Below are 22,233 nucleotides of genomic sequence, written 5' to 3' on the forward strand. Positions count from 1 at the left end.
AGCAAAGTAATTGCGGGAGAAAAAAAAAATCAAACTGGAATGAAGATTTAAAAACAAACAAAAGGTTCAATTATTTATGTTTAGGGGTTCTTCTCGTTTGAATAAACGCATCGTATATATCGGTGTAAAGAAACTACGCAGAAAAGAAATATTTGGGAGATTGAATCTCGACCCCGCCACGGTCGGACGCATTGATTTTAATCGAACCTTTCAAAGCAGGGCCAAATTCTCTTATTTCTACGTACCTTCTTTAACAATGAGAAAAAAGGTTGCTAGGTGATGACAGCGAAAGCCCCTAAGTGCATTGTATTCTACCCCATGCTATTTTATCCCCGACATACTGGGAGAGGGAGGGAAATAATATAAAGAACAGCAAGAACACAGGGCCAGCGTTTTCGACTTTGAAATCCCTGAGCTATCGCACGGACCCCCTCCTTCCAAAAAGCCGTTAACCCGCCTTTTCGCCCACGCGATCACTAAAGGACTTCGTTTCCGTCAGTGCGAACACTCGATCAGCCAATGATATTTTAAGGAAGACGCTCGCGAGGTTTTCGTTTCTTCACCATGGCAACCATAGTCCGGTAAATCTTCGCGTCTTCTTCGTTGTGGGCCACCGGCGGTTCGTCATGGTGAGCAACCGACGCTTCTGCTGCTTTTCATCCGCCCCATTAATATTCGGTCGTGCTTTTGCTTCACTTCCTGGGAGAAATGGAATTTGGGATTATTCGCGCAAAATGTGGCGCTTCTCTCCTCCAACTGAAAGAGGCCCGATCGCTCCCTTACTGAATTCCAAATTATCAGTTTAGATCTTTACATTAGAAATTAAGATAGTGTAACCTTAAGACTCCTGTGACTATTGCCAAAGATAGGGCTACCAATTCTTGACTGCAAAATCCGTATCATTAGATAGCAGCAAAAAGAAACAAGAAAGCTCACGTTGTCTATATACAACATTGATATGGAAGCTTTTACTTACGCCGAATTCGCATTACACACATCTCTCTGATACTGGATTTTGTCTTGAAGCATTTGATCACAACCCTACCCCCCCCCTTTTTTTTTTTTTTTGCTAGTTCGCTATCAAATCTCTTGTAGGACCATTCTTAGTATTGATTTATGCTGGACAGATCACAGAAATAATGGTGGTAAACCTGTGCAACTTTCAATAGGGGCCTCTCTTGTTTTGAGTGAGTTTGGGATTGTTGGTGAATGAATGAATCTGAGAATGACGATGGTGAATTTCTACTTGATATTCTCATTCTCATTTTTTCTCCTTTTGGGTATTCTGTTCTTTTCTAAGACTGTATGAAGATTGTATATATTTATTCAGTTTTTATAGTATTATTTATTAGTATTATGGCTACCAAGATTGATTTTTAAATCTGGACAATGTAATTATATGATGGGCACAGTGACTTAAAAATTGGTGTACAATATATATTAAGGCTCAATAATTCTGAGTGTATATATTTTCAGAAAATTCTCTATAAATCATGTGCTATTTAGATATGGGAAAGCATAAGTACCCTTTAAATTAAGTAAATAAGTTCTTTAAATATTATAGAAAATCCATGTTATTCATCTTTATATCAGTATTTTATATTCTATATGCAGGCAGAGTTGGGTCTAAATGATCACCATCAGAATGAAGTGATCAACTACATGCGATTTGCACGCTCTAAACGTGGTCTCCGCCTTAAGACAGTAGACTCTTGTTTTCAAGACCTTAAGGAAAGCAGGTAATACGAGAATGGGAAAAATTACCTCAGAGGCCAATTTTAGCAATATTCTTTAAACATACTGTCAAAAATGCATACTCTAATTGGAGCATGATCATATTTACCAGTATGAAGAGAAATTTAACAATACTGCAACCATGCATGAGATTTGGAAGCATCCTCATGTTCAGTTTAAATCTTTTTAATTTTATTTTGAACATTTATGCCAGATAACATGTGGACTGCTTTACAAAATAAATATTTGGCTGATATGTATTAAAGTCTGCAACACTTTGAATTCAAAGGTAAAAAGGTACTTTGGAGCACAATCAAGCATGCACATATTAGTCTGCAACCAGGAATGTGTGCATAGGATGTCCAATATTCAAGATGGCAGCTGTGGTTGTGTAACATACACATAAAAGGTGTATGACTTCAATCATAGAGTCATAGCCATTTTTAGAGGGGGGGTTGACAGTGCTCAGTCCCATTTCCACAATTTTTAAAGCACTATTCTCACACAATACAGTACTGGGAAAAGACACTGTTGCTTTAATGAATGCTATATGAATCAAAATCTCATTTTTGCCATTGAATCCAAAAGACTACAGTCAGTATGTATATAGTCTCTTTCTATATTGCATTTGTTATTAGTCTCTTATATAATTACTTCAATATTGATTAAAATCAGTACTTAGAATTGACTCCCAACACCTCTCTTTTTAATAAAATGGGAGGCCAAATTCTGGCATATTTATATATAGCCATCATTATTAACTGACCCTTCTCTCTTCTTGTAGTTTCTTTCCTTCCTTATGTTAAAAATGTTTCCAGCTTGTTATTTTATTAAGTGTATTTGTATTTGCCTGAAAAAGTGTTATAAAAATATAATCTCATGCCTATTACAGAATTTAAATATGAAAGACAAAATTGTACCTCTTATTAATTAATTATAATTTGCAATTATTTGTTTCAAATGCAGCTTGTTTCAAAAGTACCATTTTAAAATGGAATATTTAAAATTCTTTAATTTTCTAACCATTGCTATGATTTTGCCCTTTATTTATTTTGTGCACTTAGGACTACTTTACTGGTTTCTACTGTCCATCATAATCCATCACTGTTTGAATAGCTATCTTCAGAAATTCCCTAATGAAGTATGAGAAAATATAACAAGTTAAAATTTGATGATGGTATCACTCACATTCATGCAAAAGCAATTCTCTTCCATATATCAATCATAATTTTATTTAAATGTAATTCCAATGGAAAGTGTCACAGTTGCAAGATGAGCAAGAACACAGTTTTTGATTTACCACCATTTATTTAATGATGGTTTGGAATTATGATGGCTTCATAATTACAGCGCATAAAGCACTTCTGACTATTGCAAAATGATACACTAACATCCTGAAAATCCTGCTTGGATTTGGCAGAGAAGATTTTCAGCTCTTGAGCAGAGCATTCTAGGGTTTTTCTCACTACCCTAAGGTACCCCAGGGTCCTTAACTGAGATTCTATCCACTTAACAACCTGTGCAGTTGCTTAATGATTTCAACCACATGTGCTAGGATTACAGTCATATGGGTAGTAACGTGGACATCTTGCTTAACAATGCTGCCCTCAGTGATTGAGATTCTGATCCCAATTGTGGTTGAAAGTCAAAGACTACCTGTATATAGAGTGATATAAAATAAATAAGTAAATTACTCACAAATTTAGAAATTATATTTTTAATGGAGTATAGGTTTCATCACTGCTATTTATTGATGAAATGAGTAATAGCCTCTGAGACTATGAATTTGTGCTGGTTTTTTGCTAGTTCTGCTGAATAAATTCTGAATAAATTTATGAATAAATCTGACTTGCATTATATGTTGCCTATATTTAGTGAAATGGAATGTCCACATGAACTATGCTTTTCAAAAAATGTTTTTGGAATAGTTAGCATAGTTTTTAAAATCAATCTATTTCTGGATTCTCCTCTTTAGGCTGGTGGAAGATACATTCACTGTTGATGAAGTGACAGATATCCTGGATGGTTTACAAACTGTAGTGCATAGTGAGGTGGAATCAGAACTTATTAATACAACTTACACCAATGTATTACTTTTACGACAAATCTTTTCCCAGGCAGAGAAATGGTGTCTTAAATTGCAGACTGACATTTCAGAACTGGAAAATAGGTGAGAACTTTAAAGATAACTTCATAGATTTTAAATACTGTTATTAATGCAGGTAGTCCTTGAGTTATGAATGTAATGGAGCCTGCCAATTACATTTGTAACCCGAGGATTCGTTGGAGTGAATCACATCAAATGAATGTGAAAACTCCCTCCTATCACCCACACATTTGCTAATTGAATGCGCAGGTCATTAAGTGCACATGAGGTATATCAAGGTGGGGAAAGCCATGGGGGAGGGCTAGTGATGGAACAGGCAACCTGCTTAAAATCACCCAAGGCTTCTAATTGCATGATATCTCGTGCAGTTGCTTCCCTCCCCACCCTGCCAAGATCTATCTCTTCTTATGAAGACCTGTCTCCTCTCTGCTGTGGTCTCTTTGATGATTTTGCTTCCAGCATCCGATCAGCTTGCAAATGCTTTTCACACGCTGAGAGTAAAATATTCTGGGTGCCATGATCTCATGGGACTTCAGGCCATGAGATCATGGTGCCCAGAAGCTTCCAGTCTCTGCGCAAAATGTTTGCAAGCCAATGGGACACTTTTGAGGTGCAAAATTGTGCTGCTTCAAAGTGTCTCATCAGCTTGTTCTGGGTGCTGTGATCTCTAGGGATTTCAGGCATTTCACTCTTGGCCCAAAATGTTTGCAAGCCAACACGACACTTTTGAGGCAGTGCAATTTCACTGCCTCAAAGTGTCCCATCGGCTTGCAAACATTTAGCACGGAGATTGGAAACTTCTGGGTGCCTGAAGTCCTGTGAGATCACAGCGCCCAGAACATTTCACTCTTGGCATGCAAAAAGTTTTTGCAGACCAATCAGATGCTGGAAGCAAAATCATCAAAGAAACTGGCAGAGAGGAGACAGATCTTCACAAGGTAAGTGACCCAGTGCGACAGATTGGGAGGGGGAAAGCAATTGTGGGGAACAGGCGAGGTAATAGCCAGGGTGGATGTTGCAATGCCTCTGTGATCATTGGTGAACAACTGCCGTGGTGCTGCAACATTTGTAATTTTGGGATTATGTTATAAATACTTTGGGTTATCATGTAACGTTGAATGGTCACAAAGTGAACTGTCATAACTCAGGGATTACCTGTATATATTTTTTCTTCATTCATAATGTCAATCCAGTACATTGATATAATAATTGATAGCAGAGTCCCAACGCTGTTTATTTAGAAGTGGATCTAGTTTGCTCAGTAAAGCTTATTCTCTCAAAAGTTTTGTTTTTAATTTTCTTACTCTCAAAAACAATGTTTTCATTTGAGACGTCTCATTGTTTCCTGTTTATATTACAAAGACACCCTCAAGATAAGCTCAAATCCTAGTAACCATGTGTTTGCATTTACATTGGCACTATTGCTAAGGTTGTTTGCCACTGCTTTTTCTAGGCTACTTTTTTACTCTCAAATCTAGCTAACAACCCTGGAGTTCTCAGGTGCACCCCCATCCAAAATCTAGTATCCGGCACAAAAGAACAGGTCCATACCTGAAGGGTCAATTTAACTGCTTTATTACTGAAAGCTTATGTATATAAATCTTCTCATCTTATAGTCAGTATTTGTCTAGAGCAGCAGCTCCCAACTGTTTCTGTAATCTGCACCCCTAGAACGCTTCTGATATATTCTCGCACCCTTTACAAAAGTTCAAAATAATAGCAACGAATTATGCATATATACTATAATTTGAAAACCCAAGTTTTTGCACCCTCTGGAATATCATCTTGCACCTCCGTTGGGAACCCCTGGTCTAGAGTCAGATAAGGGTCAATGGCAGTCATGTGGGGTTGGGGGGGTTAGACATACTTGGTGGCTACATAGTTATCTAGGCTGATCCCCCTTTTCATCTCTCTCTCTGACTCTGCCTGTCCTTCTCTTACATCTACTTAGCATCTGAGATCAACCAAGGTTAACTGACAGATTCTGCCATCTACTGAATGTAATTTAATGTTCAATAGATTTAACTAAAACGTTTATTGCTTTTTTCAAGGGATTTATTAGAACAAGTTGCTGAGTTTGAAAAATCAGAATTTACATCTCCAAATAAGAAGGTATGACTATTTCTAAAAGAGTGGCCAAACTAAAAAAATATCTCTGGGTTTATGTTGTAATGGGTACATGTATGGGTCCTGAGGATTTTATAAAAAATTAGTATAAGACTGTAATCTAATTTTTTGTCCTGAGCAGTTTTTTTTACTGCCTTGATTAGTTTAGTATCTGGCTCTATGGTTAATACAACTTTTTATTTTGTTCTGTTAATTTCTGTACAATAACTTATACCTTCCTCAATGTCTTCTGCATTGGTTAGTTAGTGCCCCTGGACAGACTTAATACTAAATAAATGTCTCCTTTCCTTATCAGTAAATGTAGCACAGGTAGCACAAATCAATACAAAGTATTTTGGGTGCTTACTGTGTTCAAGTCTGGATATGTGACCAGACAGCAGGAGGAAGTAGCCGAATTCAACTTAATTGTAACTTATGGAAAAATAATACAGAAAGTTACTTTCATAGGTCATATAGAGTCTCTTTGAGGCCACTATTGGCAATAGGATTGGAAAATGCTGGAGCCAATATTAAAGGGGAGATTTTAGCAGTTTTACCAGCTGGATAGGTCTAATTTACCCAGTTAAGTAAATTGTTTTCTGAGGCCAATCTATTATTTCTGTAGTAAACTACCTATGGCATTACAATTTACCTTTGTTACTTTGGGAGGTGAAATCAGCAAAATATATCTTCCATGGCCAAGAGATTGCCCATTTCAAGAATCCTTCAAATATTACCAAAGGATGTCATAGGGTAGTTTTTTGCTTACCAGTTCAAATCCAAGGATACATTCAGAATTTGTTTAAAATTCTGTCGAATTCTGTAGAATCAGAGAAAAATCACTTGGAAGATGTAAAGCAAGCAATCTTTCTAATCTGTTTTTAATTGCAAAACAGAATTTGATTTCTGTTTTTTATCTTTGGTATTATTTTAATTTATATCTCTTTTTGATAAATACAATTTATGTGTGTGATCTTGTCTGATTGCAAATGCTAACCAGAAATGATTTTTTCCTATCACAATAAGAGGATGAACAATAATTACTAAATATTAATTTTATGAATACACCTTAAAATTAGTTTGACTCAGGAGATCCAACTTCTGAATAGGTTTATATTGTGTTAGAGACACTTGATTTGTATTTTTTTTCCTTTTTAGCTGAATCCAGAGTTGGTTAAAACTAAACTTACTCCATTGCATGAGGGAGCATCAGAATTACTAAACAAGGTGACACTTCATTCATATAATAATTGCTTCACTTCACTCATTGTAACTAGTTATCAATTGAACTAAATGTATTTATTATTATTCAAGCTATAGAAGTTTAAGTAATCTCTAGTAATAACTTTAAACTGCTAATGACTGATTAATTGTAAAAACAAATTCTCTGTATTTTAGCATACTTGAAAAAAAGAAAAATCCACAAATAATTTGGAAATACAGGTAGCCCTCAACTTACAAGTTTCCTTAGTGATTGTTGGAAGTTACAATGGCATTAAAAAGTGTCTTCTGAATATTTTCCACATTTATGACCATGGCAGTATCCCCATAGTCACATGATTTATATTCGGATGCTTGACAACTGACTCACATTTATGACAGTTGCAGTGTCCAGGGTCATGTGATCACTTTTGCAACTTTCTTTCAAGCAAAGTCAGTGGGGAAACCAGATTCACTTAACAACCATTTTACTAATTTAACAACTGCAGTGTTTCACTTAACAAATGTGGCAAGAAAAGTTGTAAAATGGAGCAAAACTCTCTTAACAAATTTCTCACTTAGCAACAGTGGTAAAAAAACTTAATTTAAATAATAATTAAAAAGCTACTATGTTGAGAGAAAATCCACACTAATTAAACAGACAATCTCTATGTACTGGTGCAGTATACACAAGCATTATCTTTTTCAGGCTGTGATAAATGATCCTATAAAATATCTTTAAATATTTCTACAGTTTGTTTGATATTTTGCCTGCAGGAAATTGCAAGACTTCATGAAGAAAATGAAAAATTGAAGACTCGATTAAAGACAATAGAGCTGCAGGTAAAATCCTTTGATAAATCAAGTATTACTTTTATTTAACAGACCTTCATTTAGTAGATCTGAGGTGCAGTGGACATTTCCATCTAGATATTCCAGAAAAATCTGTTGTATCTAAAGATACTTAAATTTATGTTAAATTAGATTATATTATGTTAATTTGAATCAATTTAATTTATATAATGACTTGATTTCACAAATGATGTAGATTGCTACAGAAATGACACAATTTTGTGCAATATGCAAAAGACAGAATGATGCAGTTCTCAATTAATTACATATATTCATATTTAACTTTCTTTACCCAAAATAATCTGTTAGATTGAGGCTTTACCATAGATGGATAGATAGATTAATATAATCAGAAGAAGAAAATGGTAAACTATTTCTATAATGGATGGATGCATCTTTTTAAAATAAGATTTGATCTGAATTTTCAAATCTATTGCAGGCTACAAATGCACTGGATGAAAAATCAAAGTTAGAAAAGGCTTTACAGAATTTACAGATTGCTCAGGGGGATCAAAAGGTAAAAAATATTTTTAGACCATATCAAATAACTACAACTGTTTTGATAAGATTATTCCATGAAAATTATTTTAGCTGTGTTTCAAAATCTTACGGTGAACTTAATTAATTAATATAATGTTCTGCAGTATAGTCCAATTTTAAGCCATAGTAATAACAATCTCCCTGCTTCATCCTAATTTTTTAGGTTCCATGATATTCCTAATATACACAGCTATTCCATTTTTTTCCACCATAATTTTTGATCTGAATCCTTGTATTTAGCAAATTAACACTGCCTTTTTAAATATATGTCTCTCAAAGATACAATGATGCATAAAGGTTTGTGAACCCCCTTTTGAATTTTCAGTATTTCTGCATAAATATTCTCTAAAATTTGATTACACAAATCTTAAAACTAGATAAAGATAACCCAATTAAACAGATGAATGAAAACATTAATTCAAGTCAGCTTTTTGTTGTTAATTTAACTGTTCATTATGAATAGGCTTTTGATTTCTGATAAACAAACACCAGTTTCTCCACAGTCCCACTAATTTCCTCTAGACTTGTTGAATCTTTTTTTTTATTTTGCCCCTGCTGGCTCTTTTTTCAAAAGTAAAATTTATGTTTAAAAATAGTTTTTAATTAAACAAATTCAGGAAAGGATATTCAATTGTTCAAAGAACTAATAGAATATAAATAAATTAATAAAATATGTGCAACACAATAAAAAAGCAAAGACATTGTAGGCTTTAATAACATTTCATTAAATACCATTATATTCTGACAATTACCAAACTTTGTACAATATTCAGCTCCTTGTATTGAAGCCCTTTTGTGATGTCAGTTGAGAAAAATCAAAATGATTCAAATAAGCTAAAAATAGTTTCCAATACAGTAGGAATCAGTAGAATTGAAATAAATTCAACAAATGAAATAAAGTAGGATAAATCCAGACTTCTGGTTTGCCGCCACGGATGCCGCGGACGTTTGGAAGGCGAGCTCCGTCTTCCACGTCCGATTTTGCATCACTGGAGGACCCTGGAAAGGGTCGAATGTCGCTCTGTAGCAACCAGCAAGGAGGGGATTCCCGCTTGATCACGGGAGGGCAGTAGCCCTTCCGTTTGATCCGGCGCAGCCCTCCAAACTGGCAGACGAAAGATCGGCCATACCAATATGGCTCATCACTAGGCTGCAGACAGCAGAAGTCAAACTTACTACCAGGCACCTATAAAGCAGCATGGATGAGACTGGGTGAGATCTGAACCTCTCTTTAATCTGAATTATTTTTTCCACCTGTATAAGCTGCCCCCCTGTGGAGAGAGGGAAGGGAAACTTTATCCCACCCTCTAAAAATAGTAGCGATTGACTATCCAGGGGAGTTTAAAACATTGAAACAATAACCTGGTTTTAACTGGACTTTTATCTTTCTAAAATTTGAGGACTAAATGATTTCCTATCCTTATTGAAGATTTGGGTTTTATTTACAAAAAAGAAGTAAAATTGGAAAAAGGACTATAAAAACCTTGGATTTTAAAAAAATCCTAAACGGTATGGGCGACATCTTGTGGCTAAACCTGATATTGCAATCTGTTATTGTCTAGAAGAGACTTGGCTTGAAGCCCAGACTTTAGATAAGACTTTCGTAACCTTGGCAATCAGCTGTGAGAAACTCAGCTGTGTTCTATACTCAGTGATAAAATTATTTTCACTTTCTGATTGTAAAGCTTTTAATTCACACCATTAAGAGAACATGGGTGAAGATCAGGAACAGATTTTATTTATCTGAAAGCAATTCATGAAACTATTCTTAAAGCCACTGATGAAATAAGAGGCTACAGAAAAGAACAAGATGTCAGCCTAGATATACAAACCCAAACTTTAATTACAACCAAAGAATTGACTACACAGAATATAACAGAAGAAATGGAGCAATTAAATACTATGATAGAAGATTCAACTGATCAACAAGTACAGTTAATGGAAAACTCAGAAAAGGGATTGACAACTTTGAAAATGGAAAAGACTTTATATATAAACCAGAAGAAACCTGAGGATCAAGAAGAAGAATAGATCGAAGGGAAGATAAACATTTCAGGACAACTACGCCAAGAGAGAAAAATAGAGATGATTTATTAGCCCCTTTAAAAAAATGGTGATTGGATGGCCTTTCTTATTTCAAACAATATACATAATAATAGAGGGAGATCTATATGATGATTTAAAAGCACAGATATGGAAGGCGAGTTGGCAAAGAAAGCTAGCAGAAGGCTGAAGAAAATTTGGAAGTATAAATATTAAAAGTTAAATTTGAATATTGATTTGTTTATAAAGATTGAATGTAAAAGCTAATTAAGACACACACACATATATATATATATATGTAGGTCTTTAGTTATTCGGGTTTTCTCCCGTGTAGAATTAGAAGTGTCTTAGCGACGTTTTGACGTTTCGACGTCGCCAAGACACTTCTAATTCTATGCGGGAGAAAACCCGAATAACTAAAGACCTACATACAAACACCTGCAAAAACCTCATTCAGGCTGGGGTCTTCGGCTTCGTGCTTGTGCGAGCAAAGTGTGATCGGAGTTGCCGTCTCTATAAATATTGGTGGGGGTGTGTGGAGTGCTGGCTTAGTTGCTGTAGGTGGATTGGTTGGCTGTGTGGATTGGTTGGCTGTTATTGTTTGCTGTAGGTGGATTGGTTGGCTGTTATTGTTTGTGAAATGTTCAGCTGTTTCGTAACATCCTGAGTACTTGGCTGGCTGTGTGCCCATTAGTCTTTTGTGTTATAACGACCTGGGTAATGGGTAATCACACAACCCATTACAAAGGTCGTTAGCCAGCACTCCACACACCCCCACCAATATTTATAGAGAGACGGCAGCTCCGATCACACTTTGCTTGCACAAGCACGAAGCCGAAGACCCCAGCCTGAAGATGACGAGTGGGACCTCGTCGAAACGTCACCAAGATACTCTCAATCTTACACGGGAAAAGACCCGAATACGCCAAGACCTATATACCTGTACCAGTGAAAATCTACGAAAACAAATATATATATATATATCGAGTGCCAGGTGGGTGTGGCCCATTGGATGGGCGTAGCCCATTGGGTGGGCGTGGCTGCAGTGGTAACGGCAGACTGGGTGGGACTAAAAAGTTCAATCAATTCCAACTTTGCAAGATCTTTTTTTTCCCCGCGAGAAGTTGAAATTGACTGAACCTTTTTTTTTTCCACACGGTGGCGGAGGCCTAAAGCGAAAAGGTTTTATAAAACCCAGCTGAAGGCCTAGGACTCGGGTGATGGCGCTCGTGCCCACAGAAAGGGCTCTGAGTGCCGCCTCTGGCACCCGTGCCATAGGTTCGCCACCACTGGTATATACAGTATACATACATCTGCCTAACATGCAAACAGCCCAGGTTCAAATCTCAGAAGGGTATGTCTGGTTGAAAAGAACTAAAAAGTTCGAAATGGCTATTCCAGTTCTCCCTTAATTCTTTGTTAGCAATCCAAATTTTGAAAAACACATATAATGTCGCAGTTGCGACTGCTAAGCCTGTGGATGGCTCTAGTTTGAGCTGATACAAGCAAAAGATTCCTTTCTCCCATATTTGGGCCGACAGGGTGCACCAAAACTCAAGATAATATATATACATATACATATACATACATACATACATACATACATACATACATACATACATATATATATATATATGATAAAACCAATAAATATCGATCACCAAGAGGAAAGTAACAAATAGTAAAAAATTTAATGTATGTATGTATGTATGTATGTATGTATGTATATGTATATATACATATACATACATACATACATACATACATACATACATACATATATATATATATATGATAAAACCAATAAATATCGATCACCAAGAGGAAAGTAACAAATAGTAAAAAATTTAATGAGCCAAGCTCATTAAATTTTTTACTATTTGTTACTTTCCTCTTGGTGATCGATATTTATTGGTTTTATCATGGATTTACCCAAGAGTCGAATTTTTAGCTTTATAACTTGCCTGTATTCAAAATCCAAATTTTGAAAATATATATATGTAATAAACATGTTTTCACTTAGCTGATATAATAAAAACTAGCTCCAATATGAGATAAATAGACATTAAGAGAAAAAGAGAGGAAATAACAGAAAATTTGGTTACTAAATTTAAGATGTTTGGAAATTAATAGAAAATAAGAATGTTATACTGTATTATCAATTAGTTGGTGTAAGATGGTGAGAAATAGAATATATCCAAATAGATAAGAAGTGAATATTAGATTTTGTGATGAGTTGTGATAATGGGAATTTTGATTACTTAAAACTTGGAAATTATAAGTACTAAATGTTAAAGTTAAACATTAATGAGAAATTAAAAATTGGGGGAAACTAATTAGGACATTGATTGTCTATAAAAACTGAATGTTAAAATAATAAGGATATGTATAAGCCAAAAATCATTGATAAATATAAAAACGTCATTTTTATTTAATCGATTTAATAAGAATTGTATTAGTTTAGACAGGAGACAGTGAATACTGAGGGGAAAAGAGAGGAAAAATTTGATGTAGTAGCTTGAGATTTCTACTGAAGATATTTTTATGTTATTGTATTATTGATTGGCCCAGCCGTCACGTTGCTTTTTGAATACTTAAATGTAAAATTAGAAAATCAATAAAACATATAAAAAAATGATAAATCCAGATAAATCCACCATGAAATCCAAATAATTTTTCTGTAGAGTAAATTTTAAAATTATTACAGAATACTCATGCTTATTCCATATATGGGGTACCACTTGTGTCATATAACAGTATTTTCATATGAATTTTTTTGTTTGGAAATATCAGCAACACTTAAAAGAACGCCATTGCTTGAAAATGAAAAGCCATGTACTTTCTTCAGTTCCTGAAATTCGTTATAACACTAAATATAGAATTCTAGAGTTGGAGGAGTATTTGGAGGTTTTCTAGTCCAACCCCCTGTTCAATGAAGGAATTTTCATGCAATCCTGAGCAAATGGTTGTCCAGTTTTAGCATTAAATATATATCTTGTTGCAGATCTCTGAAATTTGAATTTTCCTCACATTAATAAAGTGGCATTGAATGTTATATCTTTGCCTAACTGAGGTCCCTAAAAAGTTTGGTCAATGCTATGACAATGAATAATTTAAAGACTGCCATGACAATCTTGCTTCTTTTCGTAGGAGAACCTTCGGATTGCTGTGTATGCCTCATTAATGCCATTTGGTTACCCAGCTTGTCAGTTGGGTAATTCCTAAAGATGTACCTGCAAGTTTTCTGTAGCAATAGAATCAAATGCAAATTTGAAACTAATACAACTTTATATATTGTATATAAGTCTATCATTTTAGAAATATTAATAACAATAAATAAATTTTCATTTTATGAATCATTCATAAGTTCCATGTTACTTTATTTTAAAAAGTAAATTTGCCTAATACTGTTTGTGAATTTGTTTCATGTGTTTTCCCCTTTTCTCTTAAAGCTATCAATATAATTTTTTCATTTAAAATTTTATAAATGTTAACAAATATTATGCCATTGATTCCATTGAATTTTATGACTATAGGTTTTCTACAGTATCTGTGGATTGGGTTTATTTGTATGAAATTCTATGTAAGAATACAAGTAGTCCTCTGCTTATGACCACATTTGACCAGGAATCTCAGTCATTGAGCGAAGCGATCATTAAGCAAGATGCCACTTGACTGCTTCACCCAATGACATCAGTCCTAGCTCCCTCAGTTGTGGTCATTAAGCAGCTGTGTGGATTGTTAAGTGGACTGCCAGGGAGAGCGCCTAAGTCTCCTAGGCATGGGCAGGGAGGACCCAGGCCTTTCATCACACCTTGAGCTTAAACTCTCTCCCCAAATCTACTTAAAAGAACAGTTGTACAAATATTGACATTCACTAATGTTTTTGCCAGATTTGGGGCCATTTCTCCAGTGTGCCACGGGATTTCTCCTCTGGAATTGTTTGCTGGCATTTTCCCTTCTGGAACGTTTCTGAACCTTCCAGAGAAGAGGGAAAACAGTAGTGAATGCCACCATTCTAGAAGGCTCAGAATGCTGGCATTTGTTGCATTTTTGCCAGATTTGAGGTCTGCTCCTTCAATGTGCAGGAGAATTTCTGCACAGAAGGCATAGGAAATCCCTTGGCTTGCCAGGGGAATGGACCTCAAATGTAATGTCTTCTCTGCTTGCCACCTTCCCTGCCAGCTTCCCAACTGACTTTCCAGGGAAGGTGGCAGAGAAGATTGCAGATGGTGATTACATTATTGCAGGGCACTTGGCAACCTGAGAAGACCTTAGTCATAAATGCAAACAGATTGCCAAGCACCCAAAAGGCAGTCAAATAACCCTGGTGGGTGGGTTGGTATAACCTTTGACTATGGCTGCAAATGCAGCATCCATTCTGAGGACTATCTGTATTGGTCAATATTCTAACAAAGGAATATATTGCATGTATTTTTATATCTAAGAACTTCAGTTTTTTTAAAGGGGCATGTAGGTATACATTTTATTTTTATTTATTTATTTATTATTTGGATTTATATCCCGCCCTTCTCCTCGTATCTATGCAAATAGATATTTTATACCCACACAAACACATTATTGTAAAATGAATATTTGGCTAGATATTTATTTTCTCAATAATCATATATCCTTTTTTCAGTTTAACGTGACTCAGGATGTTAGTGAACTAGAAAATACTATGGCTAATTTGAAGTGTCAGTTTGAGAAAACACTGCAAGATAGTACTGCAAGCCAAAAATCCTTGGAAGAGAATCTGGTGTCAACAAAACATGACTTACTTAAGGTTCAAGACCAATTAGCTCTGGCTGAAAAGGTTTGTTTTACCAACTACATTTGTGGCCTTTTTTCAACTTTAATTTTTATTATCTGGAAAGAAATTATTTTAATCCCATGTTGATTGTAATCATGAAAATTAGCTTCAGCATATTATAATTTTAAATAATGCAATACTTTATAACTTTGATTAGTCTTTTTACATGAAGTACTTTGCTAAACTAAACTGTTTTGTTGTACAAATATACTTATTTTTCATGTATTTGTAGATACTGGCATTTTGAATGATTTAATGCTAGTATAATGCAAATATAGTATATTTAAAATAATATTTTAATAATTCAAAATTCATAGGAATTAGAAAAGAAGTTCCAACAAACTGCTGCCTATCGCAATATGAAGGAGATTCTCTCAAAAAAGAATGAGCAGATAAAAGAGCTACGAAAGAAGCTTTCAAAGTAAGTGGTTGTCCTCCACTTGATTATCCACCTCCAAAATTCTAATAAGCAAATTCACCACAGCTGTTGCAAATCTTTTATCTTTTCTATTTTGTTATCATTTGAAGGTCAAATTCATCTTCAAATAGCAAAAGAAAATACAGTTGTATTGGCACTTTTTGCCACAAGATGTCCTCAGTGGACTGTAAACTCTTTCTTCCAAATAGGTAAAAATTTATCTCTTTCGGGAAACAGAAAAAGCAAAAGCAAGTATCTCCGGTATAATAGATAAAGTAAAAAATATAGCGTTTATTTTTTATTTTTTCAGGGCCCCTGGTATCCAAAGCGAAAAATCAAGTAGTCAATAAAACTTTAACTATTTTAGTTCTTTTAAAACTTTCTTTCCCAAGTAGACAGACGCTGCTCTCTTAAGCCAGGGAAGTGATCAAAAACTTTTTACAGGCAAATAGTCAGGACAGAGAGCGGGAGGAAAGGTCTCACCCAGATTCACCTCGGTGGTTCTTTATGCTTAGATGATTTTCTGACTTCGGCTGGCGCAGCTAAGTGATCGGCCATTTTACTGAGTTAGCTCGGACTGCAGGGGGAGCCGCCACTCCACTGCAGCCGAGCAAAAGCCTCCTCAACGGTAGTCGCCCCTCCAGGTGATTTAAGATCCGCATAAGGGTCTACCGGCGGAGGGAAAACAGCCAATGAAGAGAGAGGTCTCTTCGTACGACTGAACGTGCCACAATCCAGAAGTGGAAGTCCTCCACTTGAATTTTTTATATGTTCTGTGTTTTTTTCTATTAATGATATTTGGTTTTACTAAATCATGATAATTTTTAAAAAAATCAATTTTAATTTGTTTTTATGCATTGTTGCCAAAAACCTAGAATCATTATATAAAATAGTAAGCCATCCAAATCCTGTCAATCAATTAAATAGATAAATATGCTCCCAGGTTGTGGGCCTGTTTTTTCTAGGGGAATGTGACTCTTCCAACAAATGCTATTTATACAAATAATGGATTAATTTCGCTATTGTAATGTGAAATCAAAATGTGTAGTATGAAAATTTACATCTAAGCATTTCTCTATTTTACTTTCATAGATATGAGCCAGATGATTAAGTTCTGAAGAATTTGTTTTGTTTCAAGAAACTGCCACAAAATGAAATGAAAATACAGATTTGGAAAAAGGATTTGTTGTTCAATATGTTTCAGTATGTTTTCTAAGCAGTCTACTTCCTTTTTTAATCATTTTATTATTAGAAAGCCATAAATGAAAATGCTGAATAAAGAAAAATACATATTTGTGGTTTAGGACCATTTAAAATGTTTAGATCATATACTGTAGACATGTCAAACTCGCGATGTCACATGATGTCACACAACGTATCGGGACTGTTTCGCCATTGCCGGCAATGGGGTGGGCATGGCTTCCGCGTGATGCATCTGGCCCGGGGTCGGCAGTTTGATACCCCTGATATACTGCATACAAATGCAGAACAATTACCAATTTCTTTGTACAGTAAAAAAAGTTTATTATGAACAGTAGTTCAAAATAGTTATAGTTTTTTGCATATTGTTAAAATACAATTCTAATGAAATCTCCGTACAGTTTATATTTTTCTGAAACATTGCTTTTCTTTTTCAGAATATTAGCTAGAAACATGAGTTAATTCTGTTGCCATGAAACATAGCACCCACGTTTAGCTTGAAGCTGGTAAGAAACTTGATCCCTGAAAAAGAAACTTTTACCTATGCAAAGGAGCTTTATTGTCCACCCGAAAATACAAATTACCAAGTAATTCAGGCAAAGCAAAAAGCATTTATTTAGGAAGGTCAGGTCTTTATACAGGGTACAGAAATAACCAAATGCTACATAACGTTCTGTATATGTGATGTGCAAAAAGCAACTGATCAAACAATAACACATTAAGTAAACATAGGTTAGACACAATTAAAATTTGTTGCATCTTCTGCTTTCCCATCGGGCTTGTTTTTTTAATACTTGCAATACATAAGGACTTCAGACTATGCTCCTTATTTGTTTAGTCTCCAAAAAAGTTAATATTTGCATATAAAAGAAATAAATGGTTTTGGCTAAAAAAGAAAATATGATTTCCTGAACTTCATGCCATACTAAATGCGAATATCACCTTTATTAAAAAGCTAATAATGAGGCCTGCAATTCCAGGTAACAATTTGACCATTTGGTTCTGTTTCACAAGGACAGTGGCTTCACAGAACCATTAAAATCTAGAATGAACCCTCCCAGATTTGATCGGCTTGCAGTGGAATTTATAAGCAGCATAAATACTTCCACCTGGAATGGATGTTTCTGGTCACTCATACTGCCCTCCAGAGTGCTTATGCTTGTTTCTATAAGGATAGAAACTGGAAGTTATTTCATTGCCCTTGCCCATGGATTAACTGAGGTGGCAGGGAGATACCTCCATCCCTTTGGGAGTCCTTGGCCTTGGAGGTTTCCACAAAGCTCCAGGAGCAAGCCAGTCTTCAATAGCTTGGGTACCACCATGTCCTTTCACGTATACAAGAGTTGTTGAGCCAGAAGACTAAGAAAAGCATATGTAGCAATTGGTTGTGCATTAGGAACCATCCAGAAGAAACTCTCCCAAGAAGCTTCAAAAGACAGTGCAAGTAGCAGTCCCAGCAACTGAAAGAAACTTTTCATAACCAATACCAGGGGGAACTTGAAACAGATGTAAAGGCTGAATGAAACAACATTGCTGAGTAGCCAATCTAGCAATCTAATCAGCAAAGTGATTGCCTTTAGTAATAAAATATGTGCATCCAAAGAAGAAACAATTAGGTTTGAGTGAGCAATCTGGCAGTATAAGGTGGTACAAAATCCTCTCAGCTTCCATAAGGTACCTGTAGCATGGCAAACACCAAAAGCATACAGGTGGTCTTCAACTTATAATCATTCGTTAGTGATCAAAGTTACAAGAGCACTGAAAGTGACTTGTCATGCTTATGACCGTTATAGCATCCCCATGATCATGTGATCAAAATTTGGAAGCTTGGCAACCAGTTCATATTTATGGTTGCAGTGTCCCATGGTTTTGTGATCACATTTTGCAACCTAACTAGTCAATGGGCAAACCAGAGTCATTTAACAATCGTATTTCTAATTTAATAGCTACACTGATTCACTTAACTAGCAAGAAAGATCCTAAAATGGGACAAAACTTATTTAACAATTCTTGCTTAGCAGCAGAAATGTTGGGCTCAATTGTGATCACAAGTCAAGCACTATCTGTGCTTAGAAGATATTGCTAAGTATTTCGGTGAATATTTTAACAGTTTTGTCCCTGGCAATACAATAAGCTTGATTTAAGGCAGTAAATTCAGTTGTTTGGGCTCTCTAGGGATGCAAGACATGCCCAGCAGATTAAATGAACTCAAAGAGGGCTGAAAATACAAAAGAATCAATACAAGTCCCTAGAAAATAGGCACAATTCACAAGATATTATTTACTGCTACTTGACCCCACTGCTACCACAACTACTATTTGAGATTTCTACTACTACTACTTGTGAGTGGTGCTAATGAAATTTATTTCTCTCCTGCTTCAGGCGGGTTTACTGTCATACATAGACACATACCTTCTCTCATCATCACTACCTCAGTTCTTCAGCACAACTTTTATAGCCAATGCTGCCATGCTGGCTGGGAAGATGGTTAAAAGAGCCAGGATAAAAGCAACACAAGTGCTGGCTGTTTTCTGGGCAGCCTGCTCTCTCACATACTTCACCCCTTTGAATTAAAAAAAAAATATATATCTCTCTCTCTCTCGATAAGACTAATACCATATCTGAGTCTTTCTCATATCACAATAGCTGCCCCACCCAATTTATGATATTATAATGTGAGATATCATCTGGTTAATTGATATTTTTCATTTATTGCAGCCAGGTGATTTATTGATAGTCACCATAGTGAATTACCAATCTCAGATATATATGCAGAGCATCACTTGTCCATTTTAATGCAAGCAAAGCCATCCCAGGTGCCATTTCTTCAGGAGGTTAGCATGGCAGCTTTTTCTTTTTTGTGTCTTCCGATTGCCCTAGTTCTTCTATTTATAATGGAGGGACCTGACACTTAGCCTGTAATTTGCTTTTCTTACCAGGCAATAACACTTTTGGTCTCCTACATTAAATCATTTGCCTTTAAATCCTTATCATAATGTCCTTTCTGGCCTTCCTGACTCTTTCTAAATGGGCAATGCATCCTAGGGCTTTTAATATTCCTCTACATTAATATATTCAATTCTTAGGGCCTTCCACATTTTCACACCAGTCTTCTTTAATAATGTCGAAAATTCTTCTAGGTTGTCTCCCATAAAGTAGCTCAAAATGTCTAAATCCCAAGGATGTCTGGGGATTTTCCTTATATGCAAACAATAGAAAAGACAGCTATGTATCTCAATCTTGGGGTCTTGGCGTGAATATTCCTTGAGCATAGTTTTTAGGGTCTAATTCATCCTTTCAGCAAGGCCATTGACTTGTGCATGAAAGAGGCTGATATATAACCCCTTTTATTCCTAGATATACATAAGATATTTAAGCAGTGCTGATTGGAAATTGGACCCTTGGTTTGTGATGATGTCATTTGAATGCCTATCTAACACTAAAAATTTACCAACTTCTATTCTTTTGGCTGTCACATTCCGTAATGAAACTGCTTCGGCATATTAAGTTGCATAATCATAGAAAACTAGAATATATTAATTGCCTTTCTGGGATTGTGGCAAAGGGTCTATCATGTCCATGGCTACTTTAAAAAGACCTTTTCAAAAACATCTTCTTTGAAATTAAATGATGGGAAATGGAAAATGCCAAAGAGGGGGAAAGTTATACTTGATGATTTGGTGTGCAAATTTCAGTTCTGGCTTTGCTTTACTGCAATTCATTTGACTTCTAATAAAGCTATACCTTTTGCAACAAATGCACCTAAGAATCGCTTTACTTAGGAATCTAAGCTGAGCCAGATCTGACAGGTAGGCTTTCTGAAGCCAAGCACTGACATTCCAATGCATGCAATTTGCAGTGAAAAAGTTCTTAACCTGATCACAGCAAAGAACCATACCTACTACCTCTCATATCAGACTTGCTAGATAGATTTAGGCAAGCTGGACCTCAGAAATACATTAAAGTCAAAGAAGGACATGAATTTTTAATAGCATTCAATACCAGGTATGGAAAGTTTGAATATACTGTAATGCTTTTTGGTTTGCACAATTGTGAAGGTGTGTTTTCCAAATTTATGAACCAATTTTTTTTCTGATATAATCGACAAATTTGTAATATAATTGACAAATTTGTAGTAATTTATCTGGTTGATATTTTGATTTAGTCAGAGGAAGAAAAAGTTCATGAACACCATGTTTGAAAGGTCTCATGCAGATTACATGATAATCATCTATTTGTCAAGTTGGAGAAATGTGTATTTGATTTGAAGAAGTTAGATTTTCTGGGTTATTGCGTTTCCATAGATGGAATCCAAATAGATCCCCAGAAGGTGCATGCAAGTGCTCACCCTGCAGTCCCCCCATAGCGTAAAAGAGGTTCAGCATTTCCTAAGCTTTGCAAACTTTTATAGGAAGTTTATTCCAACTTTGCACATAAGGTTAAGCCTCTCACTCAACTGCTGAAAAAGAAAGTGAAATTTGATTGGACAGAAAGGGAACAGTCTAATTCAATGAGTTAACATTGCTCTTTGCCAAGTAGCCCCTTCTCCAATACCCTGATCCATCAATGAAATTTATTTTCCAGAGAGATGCCTCAGACACAGCATTATTATTGCAGGAGGGGCAAGTTTCTCCCTTGCACCTTTTACTCCAGAGTGCTAACTTCTCCATAAAGGAATTATCACATTTTTAATGAAGAAATTTAGCAGTGAAAACAGCTTCTAAAAGTACCACAGAGTAACTAATGAGTTTATTAATGATTGTGGTGTTCACTTAATGTCCATGTGCGTATACTGGAAATACCAAAGGCTTCTCTTTATGTCTGTTTAACTGTAACACAAATACAGTATATCTAGATAAACAATTATTTTTGTCAGATCTTTCTGCCACTGCCTTTACTGTATTTCATTCTTATATCCACACAGCTTAAAGACAGTTTAGATTATCTCCAGCTGTTCAAATGTTAAAATATTGCTTTGCTCTTTTCCCAACATAATTTCTCAATGGATATGATCTAGAATGCTTTCTCAATAACATGATTACTTGTGGGCTATTGAATTGGGATGTGCTCAGTTCTAGCAAGTCACTTTAGGCTGCTGGAGGTTGATCCCTCCCTTCTGATACTAGGCACTGTCTTTCATGCCCATTTAGAAGAGTTAGAGTCTGATTTCCACAGAAATATCGCCCAAGTAATGTCTGACCAGAATGTTCCAAAACATTT

The 22,233-nt window shown here is 35.5% G+C and overlaps 1 protein-coding gene across 1 annotated transcript; it reads left to right on the forward strand.

The window, feature by feature from the left end:
- The first annotated feature begins 504 nt into the window (after nt 1–504).
- LZTFL1 (leucine zipper transcription factor like 1) lies at nt 505–17,242 on the forward strand. The gene is made up of 10 exons (XM_015823007.1): nt 505–629; nt 1,615–1,739; nt 3,710–3,904; nt 5,893–5,953; nt 7,106–7,174; nt 7,925–7,990; nt 8,439–8,516; nt 15,225–15,398; nt 15,713–15,816; nt 16,906–17,242. Exons 1-10 carry the CDS (start codon nt 627–629, stop codon nt 16,922–16,924), a joined length of 894 nt encoding a protein of 297 aa, XP_015678493.1. The 5' UTR covers nt 505–626; the 3' UTR covers nt 16,925–17,242.
- Nucleotides 17,243–22,233: the final 4,991 nt, after the last annotated feature.

The sequence above is a fragment of the Protobothrops mucrosquamatus genome, unplaced genomic scaffold, assembly GCF_001527695.2.
Source record: "Protobothrops mucrosquamatus isolate PMUCROS unplaced genomic scaffold, P.Mucros_1.0 scaffold_177, whole genome shotgun sequence".
In the NCBI taxonomy this organism is placed as follows: domain Eukaryota; kingdom Metazoa; phylum Chordata; class Lepidosauria; order Squamata; family Viperidae; genus Protobothrops; species Protobothrops mucrosquamatus.

Excerpts from the sequence above, each read along its gene's own strand:
- LZTFL1 (XM_015823007.1), top strand. Across the intron at positions 3,905-5,892 it reads ATTTCAGAACTGGAAAATAG|GGATTTATTAGAACAAGTTG; the intron begins GTGAGAACTTTA and ends GCTTTTTTCAAG. Across the intron at positions 7,175-7,924 it reads CATCAGAATTACTAAACAAG|GAAATTGCAAGACTTCATGA; the intron begins GTGACACTTCAT and ends TTTTGCCTGCAG.